Source organism: Cebus imitator, unplaced genomic scaffold (assembly GCF_001604975.1).
Source record: "Cebus imitator isolate Cc_AM_T3 unplaced genomic scaffold, Cebus_imitator-1.0 Scaffold233, whole genome shotgun sequence".
NCBI lineage: Eukaryota > Metazoa > Chordata > Mammalia > Primates > Cebidae > Cebus > Cebus imitator.
The window spans coordinates 3075649-3093863 of NW_016107548.1; the positions used below are offsets into that span (position 1 = coordinate 3075649).

The 18215-nt window shown below is 35.9% G+C and overlaps 1 protein-coding gene across 1 annotated transcript in view; it reads right to left on the reverse strand.

Moving 5' to 3' along the window:
- Positions 1-4258: 4258 nt before the first annotated feature.
- Positions 4259-18215, reverse strand: part of CCSER2 (coiled-coil serine rich protein 2) — a 176871-nt gene continuing 162914 nt past the window's right edge. The window contains 1 exon segment of the mRNA XM_017497599.2: positions 4259-9343. Within this exon segment, the coding sequence (XP_017353088.1) occupies positions 8531-9343 (813 nt within the window). The 3' untranslated portion in view covers positions 4259-8530.

Here is an 18215-nt window from a genome sequence, read left to right on the forward strand (position 1 = left end):
TCACCATGTTGACCAGGATGGTCTCGATCTCTTGACCTCGTGATCCACCCGCCTCGGCCTCCCAAAGTGCTGGGATTACAGGCTTGAGCCACCGCACCCGGCGTCATTTATTTCTCAATGTGCCACTCTTTTAAAGTTATTTGCACATAAAGGTACATAAGCAGCATGTCACTCTGTTTTGCATCTCTTTGACTAACAGCCAAAATCGTTAATTTGTTCTGTGATATTGGCCCTTTGTACTTCTGTGGTTGATTTGTTCTTTGACTTAAATAATGCTTCTTGTAATATTCACAAACAATTCCAGGTCCATGGTCTCCCTTGCTTTCTCCTTGAATTCTTAAGGAGCTCTGAAAGGCAGGAAACAACTGTGTGCTCTGCTTCCCTTCCCTCAGCTGAAATTCTCTTTAGAAGGATAGCAGTCAGAACAATGACCAGGGTTCCGAGTGCCCAGGTCTGGCCAGCAGTCTTTCCCAAACACCTCCTGTGAGCTCTGTCTAGTCCTGAATCTTTGAACCTGGTGGAGGCAGCCTCTGGCAGCAGGGAGTTTATAGAGTGTCTGTGTTTGCATCTCAGTATCACTCTGGAACACAATTTAAGAAACCACTTCCATTAACAACCCATCACAGATACTATTTTGTTTTTCATTGCAATTCACATTTGCATTTGACTTACTATAAATGTAAAACCTCAGCTAAAACTTGTGAAAATTTTCTAAATTCCTGATAATTCAGAAGTATTCTGAACGTGGATACGTGCTTAAAAAGGTCTCGGGTTAGAGCAGCCTGGCCAACATGGTGAAACCCCGTCTCTACTAAAAATACAATTAGCTGGGCGTGGTGGCGCGCATCCGTAATCCCAGCTACTCAGGAGGCTGAGGCAGGAGAATCACTTGAACCCGGGAGCAGGGGTTGCAGTGAGCCAAGATCATACCACTGCACTCCAGCCTGGCTGACAGAGTGAGACTCTGTTTCAAAATAAAATTTTAAAAATAAAAGAAAATAGGTCCCTGGTTGAATTTATCATTACCTCTACAGATTATATGATAGTGGCCTAATTTTTATTTAGCTGTGATTAAAAAGAAATCTGAACACACATGAACATTTGTCAAGGAAGAATGGTTTTGGAAGCAAGTTCACCTGTGGTCTCAAATGTCTCCTTCCTGCCCCCTGGCTCTCTTACAGTGCTGTTTGGGATCCCTCTTGTGTTGCAATTTGATCTCCTCAATTGCAGGGCCTCTGTCTTACCCATCTCCTGCCACAAGATCGAAACCAGGGCTGTGCACAAAATGGGCATTTCAACCATGTTTCTTGTGGGGAATAGTTACCTTTCACTTTAGTAGACTGACATTTGAGATATACTTTTGCTACAGAAAGGATTTGTTCTGTAATCACTTAAAATATTACCAGAGGATTATTCATACTCAAAATGGATGTCTGAATGAATTTGTGTGAGGATTAATGATTGTTTTGAGATCTGGAAAACAGTAATACCATTTTTAAGGTTGAGCAGAGAAGTGACTGTGAGGAATTGTATCTTCCTCTCTGATTTTTGCACAGAAAAGATGCTAATTTGAGGGCTGTGTATATGGATGGGGGCGGGGTGAGAGGATTAATCAATGAGGAAAAGGCTCCTCTGGATGACTTAGATTCCTCCTTAGCGACTCCTTGGCAAGAAATGGTAGGATACCATCAACAAAAGGAATGAAACTGGAGGTCATTATGTTATGTGAAATAAGCCACGCACAGGAAGAAAAACGTTGCACATTCTCACTCGTGGAAGATAAAAAAGAAATGATCTTACAGAGGTAGAGAGTATAATAGTGGTTACCAAAGGCTGGAAAGGTTGATGGGGAGGTGGGGATAAAGAGGAGATAGTTAATGGGTATAAAAATACAGTTAGAAGGAATAAGGCCTAGTGTTCAGCAGCACAGTACAGTGACTATAGTTAATAATTTACTGTATATTTCAAAATAACCAGAAAAGTAGTTCAAATATTCCTAGCACAAAGAAATGATAAATGTTTGAGGTAATGGGTATCTCAATTACACAGATTTATTACAGTATATGCTTGTATCAAAATAATACAGGTATTTCATAAATATGTATATTATGTATTCATAACAATTAAAAAGAAAAATTTAAATAGAGAGAAACTGAAAATGTCAAGTAGAACCTATTAGATTTGATCTATCCAAGAGAATGGGAGGGAAGGAAAAGCCTGGACATGAATTTGAATGTTAAAGGTAGACTTCAGAAAGGGAGATCTTATGCTTTGAGGTTCTAAAAGGGACAGTGGCCTTAGGATAGTTGAAAGGCCTCAAAATTAAATTCTAAGAACCTAAGGTAGAAAGCAGAGTATTTAATATCTTATGTGGCTAACGAGGCAGTTTATTCTTTAATAAAATAATAAAAAGCTAGGTTTTCGTGGGAAATGAAGGCATGCAACCAAACAAGAATAAACATAATATAGAATCCAAGATGAGAATACTGCAAGGGAGCTAAAGCCCAGAATGAAATAAAACTGAAGAGGAAATGTCAAAGGAGACTGGTAGGTTCAAAGGAAGATAATAAACAGGGAATGCAAGGGAAGGGCTCAGCACTGCAGCGGATGGGATGATGTTAAAAATCCCTTAGGGTTCCTAAGCTCCATGAGGTGGAACCTGTATCATTGTTACCTTTGTACACCCAGCAGCCAGCACAGAGAGTAACACAGGTTAAGACATCCCACCAAACTTACTTAAACCAAGTTAACACAAGAAGAAAGAAGTCAATTCTTTAACTCCCGCTTAATTGTCTTTTCTGTAGGACAAAATATTTTCAGAACAGAAAATGTGCAATTAACAGCATGAATGAAAAATCTGAAACTGCTACACTTCATGAAAAAATTAAAAGGGACATTTTTTAGTATAAGGAAGTATTTGCTAATGATAGATGCAGAAGGCAGATATGGGGGACTCTTCAACCGGCCTGTGCACTGGGAGAACTGGGTGGAGCCATGGGAATTTCACACGTTGGGCAGGAGGAAAGAGCCTGGACTCTTTGGCTCCCAGGTGTGTTGGCTTGGGATCAATCTGTGAGGTGGGAATCTCTTAGCAGGATCCCCCCCATCGTTTTGCTGAAATTTTATTTTTTCCTTTTTGCCCAATAAATTCCATTCCCCACACAATTCAATATGTCTGAGTGCCTAAATTTTCCTGGTCCTGACACAAGAACCCAGATTTAGCTGACCTAAGGAGCAAAATTCTGCAACACTAACAACTCAGATGGCCTTAAAGTGCATACCGGTGTGTTAAGAGGTTACAAATGCCATTATCAAACTTATTATTATTATTATTATTTTTGAGACGGAGTTTCGCTCTTGCTACCCAGGCTGGAGTGCAATGGCCTGATCTCGGCTCACCGCAACCTCCGCCTCCTGGGTTCAGGCAATTCTCCTGCCTCAGCCTCCTGAGTAGCTGGGACTACAGACACGCGCCACTATGCCCAGCTAATTTTTTGTAGTTTTAGTAGAGACGGGGTTTAACCATGTTGACCAGGATGGTCTCGATCTCTTGACCTCGTGATCCACCCGCCTCGGCCTCCCAAAGTGCTGGGATTACAGGCGTGAGCCACCGCGCCCGGCCCTCAAACTTATTATTAATAAAATTTCCCTCCTTTTCCAGAATTCATGTAACCATTTTGGATTAATAACAGATCACTGCATCAACTTTTTTGTAGCTTATTATCTCTCATAACTATCACGTGACTAAACGAGAAAACTGAAAAACGATATATTCCTTATTCCTTTCGTTCCTAAAAATTATGTAAAATTTCACTATTTTTTTAATTAGTGAAATTTTTTTGTCTCAAGCTATTTTGTACATATACTGCTTAAAAACAATAAAACAAAATAATTAAAATTACAAGTTTTCTTCCTTGTACAGCATTCTAAATCCAAGGTGTTAATGTTTCTTTAAATATCCATTAACCATTATCCAAATATTCTAAGATAAGATATTTTATCACAATGGAAACTGAAGTACTAGTTAAATTAGCGAATCTATGAAGACACAACAACAAAATACTAATCAACTCCTACTCAATCAGGGCTTGGGGTGTGAGGATGTGTGTGAAGAAGGCAGCATGTAAAATAAAGTATCGGAATTGGTAAAAAAATAAAAATAAAAAAATAAGCAAATGAACAGTATCTTAGATCTTTGTGGGAAAAAAGATACCAAAGAAAAAGTAAACACGGGAGTCAATGTTGAGAAAGACAAGAGAACTTTTATAATTATGAACTTTATTTACTATGCCAACATTTTCAGGAGAGACTTTACATCTGTTTTTTAGAATTCATTTTACAGGCAAATTCTAATATACAGTTTGTACTGTGAACTGACTTTTAAAATCAATGGGAAAAACAGTACTGCAGACATTATTTTTGCTCTTTGTTAGTAATGACTTAGAGACCTTAAGTTCTTAGGGTCAGTATTATTTTGTTAAGTAAATGCTTTAGCAAGGAGAAAGTGGGTAAGCTTATTACCAACAAGATTAAAACATATATCTTCAGTTAATGACATAGCTGTAGATTGGCGCCCACCATCAGGATCATTTATCCAAAAGAATTCTTTCAAATTGCTGCAGCAAAAAACTTAAAGGGAGATGTGAAAGATCATTAGAAAATAGAATTCAAGCATCAGAATTTAAAAAGTAACAAGGCCATCATCTCCAAGGAAGAACACCAGGTATCACATCTATAATTAATTTTCAAATGTGTGCATAAGCATGCAAACATAACCAATGTTTCCTAAATACAGGAAATATAGCCAAACTAATTTAAAAACACAAAAACTACTGTGTAAGATGGAAAGTAAACTGAAATGGTGCTGCAGTCCTATTGATCTTAATTGCAAGCCTATTTGGTGATTTCAAAGTACATCCCCAGTGCCCTGGAGGCCAGGAAACCAGTATGACAACCCTGCTCAGAAGCCAAGGGTGCACCTCAGTGTCTGTAACACCATTTATGCTACGGGAACATTTGGAAGTGACAGCTGTAGAAGGGTCACGCTCTGTGATGCACTGAGAAAAAGTAAGTAAAATACTTATTGGGACAATGGAACATTCAATGAAAACTTAGTGCTTTAATGGGAAAAGTGACATGCTGGGAATATATTTCTGTGAACAGCTGTACTGATATCTTCAAACAGCAACAATTACTAATTTATTTCAATGAACAAAGCCACACCCAATAGGAGGCATTTCGATATTTCAGGCACAACTTCAAGCAATTAAGCTCATTTAAAGTGCAAATCTGATATTTTCTTTCATATTCAGATTTTTACTTGTTAAAGTACTTAGTAAATTCCCTAATATCTATATAAATACAATGAACAGTAGCCTATATGCCTGAAAATATTGCACAAATAAAAATGAGACTCCAAAAAAAAAAAATCTAGATGGTCTCCATTATTAGAAACAGTCTAAATGACATAACTCTATAATCCTTTGTTTAATGCCTTAAAATCATCTGCACCTGTACCAATAAACTCCTTAAGCCAAACTCGTCTTTTAAAAATTTGATATGCATCCCATTAATAGCCAAATATCTAATTCTACATACTCTACTAACTTCCTCTTTCACAAATGTGAAACTTAACCGACTCCATAAAATTTCTTCCTCGGGACTTAGAATGCATACAATGTAACTACCTTCACTGATTTCACTAGAACTAAGACAATAAATGGTTTTGAGTTCCTGTGGAGGAGGATTTGGCACAGGGTTGATTTACATTAATAGAAATAATAAACACAGATCAAGCCAAATCTAAGATGATCTTTGATTATTCAGTAAAGTTATATCCTCACTTCCATTTTGGACTTAACATTTACTAAGGAGCAGACAAGCATGATATTCTTGCAGTTTTTAAGGAAAACTGCAGGCAAATACTTTATGTCATGCAAGCATCCTAGATTTGTTTTCTCTTACTATATTATGCTTCACAAATATACTGATGAGCCTATCTTCTAAAAGATTAAGACTCAACAAAGGTACAAAGAAGTAGAGCTAATTGGTTAACATTTCTGCAAATCCATCAGGGAAGGAAAAAATAGAGAAAAATGGAGTAAATACATGGAAGAAAAAATGGAGAAAAACAAATTACTGGAGTCAACATTTTTATGTAATGGACAACAAAGACATTTCCCTCAGACTAGGGGGTTAAAAATTTAGGACTTTTCCCTTACGGATAAGGCCAACTCGTAAATAATGTTTCATAAGGGTCTAAACCAAATTCTACATAAACAAAAACCACTAAGTCTGGTACATTTTACTTTAGGGAAATATAGTATGATTCATGTATTTGCAATATGTGAGAACGGTTTTCTTTCTCCTTCAAAAAGATAGACCATGTATACCCACTTACAACTGCAGCCCATTATGGGTCATCTCAATGAACAAGTGCTTTGCTGATTTGCCTGACTCTAACAGTATCTGGACTATGTAAACAACATTTGGAACGAGTGTATAATAACAGATTTGTTTTGCTCACCTGTTACCAAATCCAAGAATGGTTTCCATCCAGTGAGTGGCAAATTCATCTAATATAGGCAAGGGAATAATGGGTCAAAACAGTAGCAAACACTTCTTTCAAATTTCTACTAAAAGACTTGCTGTTGCTTTTCTTCTAAAGGGGCAATTTCATCAACATACATCTTTTAAAGGAATCTCTAGAAAATTTCAGTGACTTTTTGGCCGTAATCCTGTTTGATACATTTTTGGTCAGCTGTTCAAAACAAACCTTCACCTTGTAAGGTTACCTATCTGAAAGATATTAATTCATTTAAAGCAGCTGCAGGTGAACAACCTAAAGATGACATGATTTGGGAGAAGAGGAAGGCAGGTTTACTGAACTGACAAGTGGCCAAAGCATGATTAGGTTTGTGCACGTGGTCGCATGGAGGTTCCACACCTACCTTCTACAGAACATTAAAATACATAAGAATGCTGTCTTTGAAATACCTTCCAGTGCCTTTTTAATAAAACAAAATTTCCCATTTTCAATTCTGTTTTCTTCCCAAATCTACCTTCAAAAAATTGTCTTTCAAAATATACCACAGATGAGGCAAGTAGATCATCTAAGGTCAGGAGTTCAAGATCAGCAACAAGGTGAAATCCCATCTCTACTAAAAATACAAAAAAACTAGCCAGGCGTGGTGGTGCATGCTTTGCAGTCCCAGCTACTCAGGAGGCTGAGGCAGGAGAATTGCTTGAACCTGTGAGGCAGAGGTTGCGGTGAGCCGAGATTGTGCCACTGCACTCCAGTCTAGGTAATGGAGCAAAACTCCGTCTCAAAAAACAAACAAAAAACGAAAAACCACAAAAAAGGGAAACCTAGGAAATTCAGAAGGGAACAAAGTATTATGAACTCCAGCTTTCTCAAGATAGTCTGAAATGTGTTATTTTTCTCAAAATATTTTAACTTGTTTTGCTATAGAAAATAGTTTAAAATCCCTATATATGGGATATTTATATGCCATCAAAGTTTTGTGCAAATGTTTCAAGTCCATTATTTCAGTCTTCAGATAGTAGCAGAAAATCAATAAATATAAATATTACAATTAAAGACATAATTTAAAATATATGCTATGGAAACTTAAAATGGCTATCATGGATCCATAAGCCTATAGGGTTCAAAACTGAATTACCAGCAAAACTCTAGCACCAACATAAGTTACAAATGAATACATCTTTAGATACAGGTTTCAAGATGTATCTCAAGCTCTCCTAAATTTACCCAGTAACAAATACAAACATAAATGGTATGTGTGTGTATATGTGCATGTGTGTTTGTGCATGTACATGTGCATGTGTTTGTAAAACAAGATGTAAAGCAATATATAACTGATTTATATGTAATAAGAAGCATTTTCAGCCTGGGAAATCTGTCTGGGAAATGAATAAATAGTAATATTAGCTTGCTGACCCTGGCAAGGAAAAACGAAACTTACATAGACTTTCCATTAAAAGCCTAATCTCCTTTATTCATCACAAAGCTTTTGCATAGACCTTTTAAATATACAAAACACTGGCCAGAACTCTGCTTACAGATGATTATCATCTTTCATTATCACCATATCTTTAGTTAAAATAGTAGCCATATTCACAGGAGAGACAAGTGAAAAGGGGTGAGGTTCTGAAAACCACAATAAATATAGACCTTAACAGGACTAAACCAGCAAAGCACACTTCTTGCCTGCTCAGTAAAATATGAATTTTCTGACATGGGGAGGGATGGATAACATGATTGGGGCCTTTGGCAGGCCTCTGAAATGGGTAAGCAAACCTTTGTGTTTACCTGAGATAATTATGCTCAAATGGCATGTACTTCAACCAGGATATCAAATGGAAGAGCCAAACTACTAGAAGCTTCTACATTTTAATTTAAGATTTGCAGGCTTTAAATGGAACCTCCACCACGGTAGCAAGCTGCACATAAAGCTATTACAGAACAGATTGTTTTTAAGGAACAAATTGGCAGGTGATGGCTATGTACTTAATGTATCTTTGGTTTAGGAAGACGAGAATATCGACTAGAGGCCAAACAATCCCCAGAATGCAAATTGCCATTTGGATTCTGCATGATTTCTTTTCGCTGCGTTAGTGGCCTTGGGATGCTTGTCTTGGCCTGGAAACTTTGAGGCTCTAGTTGGGGGTTGTTTGTTTGTTTTTGTTTGAAAGAGCCTGAGGGGGGGCGGAGCTTAGATGCTTTCAAATTCTGATTATTTGAAAGATTTGTTTGACTAGATGTTGGCTGAAGTTTTGCTGAATTACATGTTGTGATTATTGGTGACTTTTTACAAGTGGGAGTCCTACTTGGAGATGTTTCGGAAACTGGAGGCGGTACCAAAGAACTCAATATGGATGGTTTTAAAAGCTGCAAGGACTTGGGCTGAGACATACAGCCTACTGATGGAGACTGATTTCTTCCAACTCTCTTAGCCTGGTCTACCGTACTTGACTGGGGAGGTGTCTGAAGAGAAGTGGGCATAAACTGCATGTCACTAATTTGATTATTTGCCAAATGATAAGGCTCTTGAGCATTTACAGTCATGTTTAAGTTTGCTTCAGGTGTACTCTTAGCCACATCCATTAATTGTGGACTTGATGAAAAAGACTGGTCTTCCGAACCATAGTTGCTTTCTTGTTGCGAGATGTGTGTAAAGCTTTCTTCCAGATGTGCAATGCCCTGATGCGTGTCTTGGATTGAGGATTCACTGTGGGCCTCGATATGTTGCGGCTTTATTAGTTTTCCCTGGGTGTGGTCTGTGGGTCTGGGAAGGCTGCTGGAAGGCTGTAGTACTTGAGGCTGTTAAAATTAAAAACAACATTAGCAACAAGTTATCTTAGAAATTTCACCCAGATTTAATATAAATACCAATTAAGCTGTGTTGGTACTTATTATGGCTTTAATATGGAAAACGTGGAGTTTCTTTTAATTAAAAAATGAACTGCAATATTCAAGCAAATTAGACACAAACGAGAGTGATAATGCAAACAAAAATGATACAGGCAGTAAACACTGAACAAGATCCAAAATTAAATGAGAAAAAAACATTAAAGTACTAATTTATTATAGAAAAATTCCTACCATAATAGATTCATTGGGTATTTTAAACCTTAGAGCTTGGCAGAATGATTCCACAGTTTTTGGTTTAACCTCTACAAAGCATTCAGATGTTAACTGTGACCTTCAGAATATTACTCATATTAAACTTTAAAAAAAAAGTTGTACACCACGTTAATAAATGTTGTATTTCTGTCAAGAATGAAAAGCACCAGCAGATAGACAATATTTAGAATACTATATTCTCAGTTTATGTGAAATTCTATTTATTTAACAAATATAGGTTAATCCATTTAGCTAATGCTAACCTACTTTTAATATTCTTGTTTTGAAAAGTTTCCAAATAAAATGTTTCAGAGTTTATTTGTTCTGTCTCACTGCTATTATGGCTGACATATGAAAAAACAGATCTACTCTGACTAAAAGTAAACATTCATTTACTTAAATTTAGAATAATCGGCCTTTTAAATGATGGCTCAGAGTAAAGCAAATTTGAAGTTGCCTCTAACTGGAACTAAAACACAGAAGCCTATGATGAGAAAATTCTTATGGTCTATATGCCTCACATGTAATTCCCTGAAGCTCATTGTGTAGTGGTTTCAAAAAAAAAAAAAAAAATAGAGGAACAGTGCAATTTCCACGATTTTGGGGTATCCAGTAAAAAATACAAATCTCAAAGTTATGTTTCAATGGCCCAAAGAGTTAAAATATATGGGGCAGGGCCTACTGGGCCTGTCCTGAATACAGGAGTATTTGCTACAAATACATAATCTCTCTCTCAATTTCTCTTCCCCCTACCTCTCTCTCCCTCTCACCCTCTCCCCTTACCCCCCCCCACACACACTCTCTCTCTCACTCTCTCTTTCTGTCTTTCTCTAAATAGTGTGGGCTACAAGTCAAAGAGTTTGGCAAAAGGCTTTCAACGTGAATTTCAAAGAACTATTTCTCACTAGTGACTTTTTTTATTTGCTAATCTACAAATAAATCTACACAGTATCGATAATTTCCCCATTAGAAGGGGTGGATCTATTTATACTGCATCATTTGTGCTTTTTCACTTCTTTCACCTCCCTGACCAACACTGGACAATGGCTGCCCAGGATCAGCAGCCAGCAATTAGATTATGGCTGGATTGGGAGTGACTGAGGGCAAGGCTCATCAACTCATGGAGGATGGTTAGCTATGATGGTACATGGCTGACTTGCTATTAAAAAAAAATGAAGCCAGTGGCTATTCAAAATTTGAAACATGTCACATCAAATCACATTGCAGAATGTTTGAAACAAGCCAACTCAATTGCTGTCTCAAGCTAAATATCTCAGACTTTAAAGTCACTGGGTATTTTGACAGTACATCAGCACAAAAATGAATAGACTGTCCCGCAAAACGGAAGATACTAAAATCACCACACAATTAACAGATTATCCCTGGTGTTCTCTACATAAAAATGACTACGGCAAAGTGATCAAAAACCTTGAAAGATTAGTGAAAAAATAGTGCCAAGGCCATATTAAGCAAACCAAAATCTACCAAAGGGAATAAAAAGTAAAAAAGTAATCAGGAAGGAGGCACCATCAACTGGTTGAACTGGGATTTGTTTTCCCTTTTCACCTTCAAACATGTTAAGATATTCTAGTTCCAAGTTAAAAATCTGAAAGCAATTTGAGACTTTTGAAAACATCAATGATAATTTAAAAATGGACTTTATTGTAATATGTCTATTGCCAGTAACAAAAAAGGTATAAATGTGCTATCAGTGGAAAGCATAAAAAGAGATGATTTTTCAGTTAAGACAGGTAATTAACTGGTTATTCAGACAACCAACTTCCAGAAATGCCCAGGTAAGGGCCACTGTGAGCTATATAAATTTGTACTATTTTGTACTCACCACTTATACTGTTTTGATTACTCATAGTACCCAACTGACCACTGCTTAGAGAAATAAATGGAAATAGAGCAGAGTCAAAAACACATGCTACTTGTATTAAATGCAATAAAACTTCCTATCAAATATTAATGAATTAGAAAACAGTTTTTAAAGAATAATAAAATGTTGAGTCAACTGAGAGGAATCTAACAGTTATATAAATAAATGTCTAACCTACTAGTTAGACATCTACACTACTAATTAATTACTTTAAATCAGTGGTTTCCATATGCTAAATAATATAAATTTTGTATTTTTATTAAAAATTAATTTTGGTGGCATGATATAATTTCCGTATTACAAAATCAATGTCTTATTTATTTGGTAACTATAGTTTGGAAAATCAGTTCCACTACTGTAAAACAAAAAATCTACTTCATGAGGACTAAGAAACACCTATATAATGTGAGGAACAAGGAAACAACTTGCTCCTCATATGTGGAAGACTACATGGAAGTGGTCAACCACTAAGGGCTGGATTGACGCTAATTACACTTACCAGCAAGTTGAACAAGCTACCTCTTAACCACTAACAAGCAAAGCAGAGATGTGTTCTGATGGCTTATTGCTACAGTTTCCCCAAATTCTAAACAATCAACTGTTTTAATATAAATGCAAGATGTTAATTCATCTTGCCCATATCCACTACTGTTTCTATGGCCATTAAAAAGACACCTTCAGACATTTTTAGAATGTAAATATAAAAAGAAAGATCCCTCATCCTCTTAAATGATAAGACAAATAGGAATGAATATAAAAGACTATAAACCTTTTTTTTTTTTTTTGAGTTGGAGTCTTACTCTGTTGCCAGGCTGGAGAGCAGTGGCGTGATCTTGGCTCACTGCAACCTCTGCCTCCCAGGTTCAAGTATTCCTCAGCCTCAGCCTCCTGAGTAGCCAGGACTACAGGTCTGCACCACTATGCCTGGCTAATTTTTTTTATTTTTAGTTAAAATGGGGTTTTACCATGTTGGCCAGGATGGTCTCAATCTCCTGACCTCATGATCCACTTGCCTCGGCCTCCCAAAATGCTGGGATTACAGGCGTGGGCCACCGCACCCAGCCCATTTTTTAAATGTTTATTATGTATCATGTACTGTAATAGAAGGGATAACATCTGGAGCTGAACATAACTTTGTTCCTGTGTTTCAGGAGCTCAGTGAGGGAGACAATAAGGTAAAGGAGTGATGAGACCATGTCTCAAGCATAACAACATATGGGAACAAAAAGAAAACATGCCTGCCTGGAGAGGTCACAGAAGGCATTCCTGAATGGCAAACAATCTGCCCTGAGTTTTAATAGGGTGAATAGGAGTTCATCAAGTAAACAAGAAGGGAAGAATATTCTGTGTAATGAGCTAGTACAAGCCAAACACAGAGGTAAAAAAAGAAAACGGCATGATCCGGTCACTTCAAATTATAGACTGAATTTGAAAGGACAGTGCAAAAGCATAGCTAAGGGCCAGCTCCTAAGGGACTTGTGTCAGGCTAAGTAGCTCTCACTTTGTGTTGTAGATGATGGGAGATGTGGATGAATTTTAAGCAGAGGAATCCCAATATTCAATGTGTGTTTTAGAATGATCACTCTAGTGGAACTAGTGAGGAATGTAACCAGAGGGGATGAAACTGTCAGAAAAGCCATATAGTAAGCTATTTAGCAAAAATCTGAAGGTGGGACAGGCAAGATGAGTACTGGCTTGTATCCAAAAAAGGCCTCTGGGGGAGCTGTCTACCAATCCATGGATTTAATAGCCTCAGCAGCCCACGAAACCTAGAGGGCAAAAGGAATCCCCCCACTACTGGGGAGACTTCAGAAAAGACCCCATATCTTAACTACTCCCTATAGTCACAAATGAGTAAAACTTTAATCCTGAAACTGGTACAGGGGTTGGTTACTGAAGCATCAAAATGAGGACCTATCCCCAGGCTTACAGAGCTAAGTGCCTCTAACTGAACTCAGCAACTTCAAGTCTTACTTTAGTTAGATACATAAACTTCAGCACACCATTCTGATAATTCTCAAAGAGGTCCATGTGTCAAGGTCAAGAATGTCAGCAACAGGCACTACTGGTTGTGCAAAGGCTTCACAGACATCTTTAATGATAATCATAAATGTCTGCTTTAGGCTGCTTTACAAAGATAACGAGAGACTGGGAGCTCCTTACAGGCATGTACCATGTACCATTTTTCATTATAGTTGGTATTTCTAATATTTGGCACAAAGTAGGGATGAAATACTTATTTGCTAGATAAATGAGTAAGTGAATATTAGCAGTATATTCAAGAATTACTTATTTGGCCAAGAATTATCAAAATGATACTTTTTTATTAGGCCAATGATGAAGCACCTAATAAATAAAAACTAGTTTAAAAAAATAAACACTGATGAAAAATAAATCTAATAGGAAAAATCTATTGTTCCCTCCAAATAAGTGTGTGGTTAGCTTAATGATTCATGTTTAGAAGGATAGCAGGAAATACTGACTGCATGTTAAACACAAGTACCTCTCATAATGACCTTTTAAAAGCTTAGTTGCCAAGTGTTTTCCATCTGAAGACTAGAAATAGGTTGAGAAAAGTGTCTTAACAAGCGTTCAGCTATTTTCTGTTTCTAATTCTAATAATTAAATATGATTACATATATAAAACATTTAGCATAGGACTTCCTAGCACATAGTATGTGCTCAATAAATTTCATCTATGGATATAAGAATGATGAGTTCAAGCCATAGCTCTTTTGTAACTGGGTCTTCAAAACAAAATCAAGTTCTTTGGCAATATAATAATAAACTAGAATATGAGGTTTCTAGGCTTCAAATACATAGTTCAATAATGTCAATATTATCTAAATGTTTTGAATCTGCATAAAGTGTATTTGATATGACACAGAAGTCAAGGATTTTTAACTGCATTCCTGGAGATAATAACCAGAGCAAAGACATACAAGTTTAGAGAGGACTTTACAATGGCTCTACAAAGGAGGTAGTACAACACAGTATTGAATCATTTAGCTGTTAGAATCAGACTGATCTGAGTTTGAATCCTGGATTTATCGCTTATAGATCTATCACTGATAGATCTACCACTGATAGGTGAGATAGTGGGTAAATATAATCCCACTATCCTAAAATGGAATTTCCTAATTTACAAAATGAGGGTAGTATCAGTATATATACTTCATGGAATTGCTGCAAATAATAACCAGTGACAGCACAATGCCTGTTACATAAATACCTGAGAAATGTTATACTCTGGCCTCTTAGAGAGCAGTGTTCCCTTCTTTCCAATGGTATAGATCCAAACTCGAGTTTGCATGCATGATCTCTAGTTATCATGAGACCCCAAGGTGAAAAATATTGTTCTTTTCCTTTTATAAATGAGTAGAGTGGGGTTTAAAAAAAAAGTTAACATGTTCAAATTCAAACATTTTGGCAAATGAAAGCCAGAATTTGGACCATTAGATAATTTCTTAAAGTGCAGCCCTAAAATTTAACATTCTGTGCTATCTGGTTAGTTCTGATGAGTTCACAGGCTTTCAGAATATGCAATATAACCAGATGATTATTTTAATAGATTTTAAAACACTACAGGCAGATGCAATACCAATATTAAGGAACTAACTTTCCTGGATAATGTCCTATTTCCTTCTTAGATGATCTAGCCTACACAGGATAACTTTCAGACACTAAACTCAAGCCACACTGTGGAGCAGTATTTCTGGAAAGAGGTGATTCCACAGTGACCCACTGGGGGAAACATAATGAACATGTAAAAAGGCAAAGTAGCACCCATCAATGAACAAAACAGTTCACCTTTAATGTTTTACAACACTTCAAAGACCTACAGCATTAGCATACGGAAAAGCATTCATGCCAGTTTTCATAAGCAGTCTTGTTCTAGGGTTATTAGCAAAAGATGGCAGCTAAAACATCAACTCCTGATTGAGTAAAAATATGTCAAAGTGTACAAAGAAAGCAGGAAATGTTCTAAGTGTAATAATGCTACTGCATAACAGACAAGATTTACCTAATTTTTTTCCTTGATACATACAAATTTATTGTTGTTATTAAATACATTTTAACCATAAAAAGGAAAGTGAAAATAGAGCCATCTGTAACATGCCTGTACATTCATGCAGGCTCTGACATGCATCATGCAAACTGGGAAAAAAAAAAAAAAAAAACAACCAAAAAGTGGTTATGAGGAGGGTGGTAGGAAAAAATCCAAAATTGTACTGTACCACGCTTTGTCAGAGAAGTAATGGACTAACTTCTCAACTCCTTGCCAATGGCATAATGGGAGAGCAGAGACAAGAAAAAGACAGGACAATGGCATCAGAGACCACACACAACACCAAGGATTGCCATGACTGGGTGGCAGCCACAAGTATTTGCTTTGCTATTGTTGTGTTTTCCTAGGCATTATTCATTATTTCATTTAATATATTTGTGCATAATAAAAACACAATAGATTTATACTTTCTTATTAAAGTAATTTGCAAGTTAGTACAAATTGCTCATAACCACAGAAAGGCATGTGCACAACTTCTCACACTTAAGAGGGATCACTTGAAGACTCTTACCAAATAAAATATTTAAAATAATTCTGGTAAACATTAATATTCATACTCCAAAGACCTAAAAAGGTTTAGTCCCATGTAACCCCTTATGAAGAGGTAGAAATTAAATTTTAAATAATTTCAAGCTTTTGTAAGTTATAAAATTAAATAAGATTCAGTATGTGTTTAGCTTTATTATTGTCACTGCATTCAAGACCAGTAAAGGTATAATCTGATCTTAACCTATGATGCAAATTATACGTGAGGTCTGCAAATCAGTATAGAGATGAAAGACTTAACTGTATCCCTAATACTGTATTACAACTAGATTTTAGAGATCACAAGAAGCCAGTCACAGCTTCTAGTGCTTTTCGGGAATCAGGAATGCTCTTATTCTTCTGTATCTCACTATTGTCTCAGAATGGTGCCTCTATACCTCAGAAAATTTAGAGGATAGAAGATTGATAATATAAATTGTTTACAAATAATTTTGGAAATAAAGAGTTCAATGGCTTTCTAAGTTGATGACCAGTTAACTTTTTTTTTAAGTATCAAAGTGATTAAGAGGAATTTAATAATAGATGCATAATCACTGCAAGATGATTAATTTTGTGTGTCTATATCTCAAAGACACAGAATGTATTAGCATCTACTTCTCAGATGGTGCACAGCAGTTCAGGGGGAAAAAACTTAAATCAAATCATAATAGTACAATTCCATTGATGTGACCAATAGACACAGTATATTTATCCAGATTACAAGAATACTGCAAGCATTGCAGTACAGAAACAAAGACTGGCTAAAAAAAATAAATCCCACACGCTGCAAAGCAGACTGTAATAAAGGGCTTTATAGAGAAAACACTAATTGTTGCATTTCTCATAATTGCAAGAAACTAAACCATGCCTATATTTGTGGAAGGCCTATTGGACCATGAGTTAGATGCATATTTCTAGACAATTAACCAATGACTATACTAGATAGTCCCTAATTTCAAGGACTAAGTACCATATTCTATGTTAACTATACTTAAATTAAAAATGAGCATACACAAAATTGAATTAGTAAAGTGTTTTTACTGAGTTACTCCAGTTTGCATCCCATTCAAAAATATTTTATTTTTATGAAAAGTCATCCCAGAGCTAATTTCTAAGGAGGCTGAAGCTATTTTTATGTATAACATTGACTTAAGTCACACATTGGAGTCAATCAGATTGAACCTTGTTAATTTATACCTTACAAGCATATTTGACAATTCAACAATTGTCAAATACACATTTGACACATCAAGTGCCCTTAGAAAGTGCATACCCTTTGATTAAGTGATATCCTTCTAGGAATCTATCTAAGAAAAGAGAGATATTGACATTGATTTATACACAAAGATAAACTGCTTAGCAGTATTCTTCTCTGTAACTAGAAAGAACATTAATGCCCAATAGTAGAAAAAAATTCATTTAGAATATCTGCCATGTTAAAATGTGTGTATATATATAAAATGATACTACGTAAAAAAAGCAGAACGACTGAAAATACATAAATTCAACTTCAAAACATAAAATTTAGAAGACTGAAAGAAAATATACCAAAATGTTTCTTCTAATTTCTCCACAATGAGTTACTACATTACTATTATAAATAGGACAAATGTACATTTTGAAGGAAGAGTCATTGTATTTACAAAAAATATTTAAAGTTCAGGCTCTGGAAATAGGATGGAATTTAATTCTGGTTTGTTCACTTACCCTGTGCAAATTATTACCTCATTTGCTCATTTTTTTATGATTTGCATTTTCCTTATTATAAAATTGGAATAATAGCTCTGACTCTGAGTTATTGTGAGAATCAAATAATAATTAAAATGAAACACCTAGAAAAGCATTTAAGACATTAAAAATCTTAATAAATATTCAATTAACATTAGTCTTTTCCCCTTTCATAAAATGTATGGCTAAATTAAAAAATATATACATAAGAGTTTCCTATAGGAGTATTTGTGAAAGTGTAATTTTTAAGTAGCTCTTAGAAAGATTATCCAGATGTATGAATTTCAGGAGAACAGATCTCCAACCAAACAGACTAAAAAAATAAGGCTAGTGAATTATTAAAGTGAGACAGATGTATGAATTTC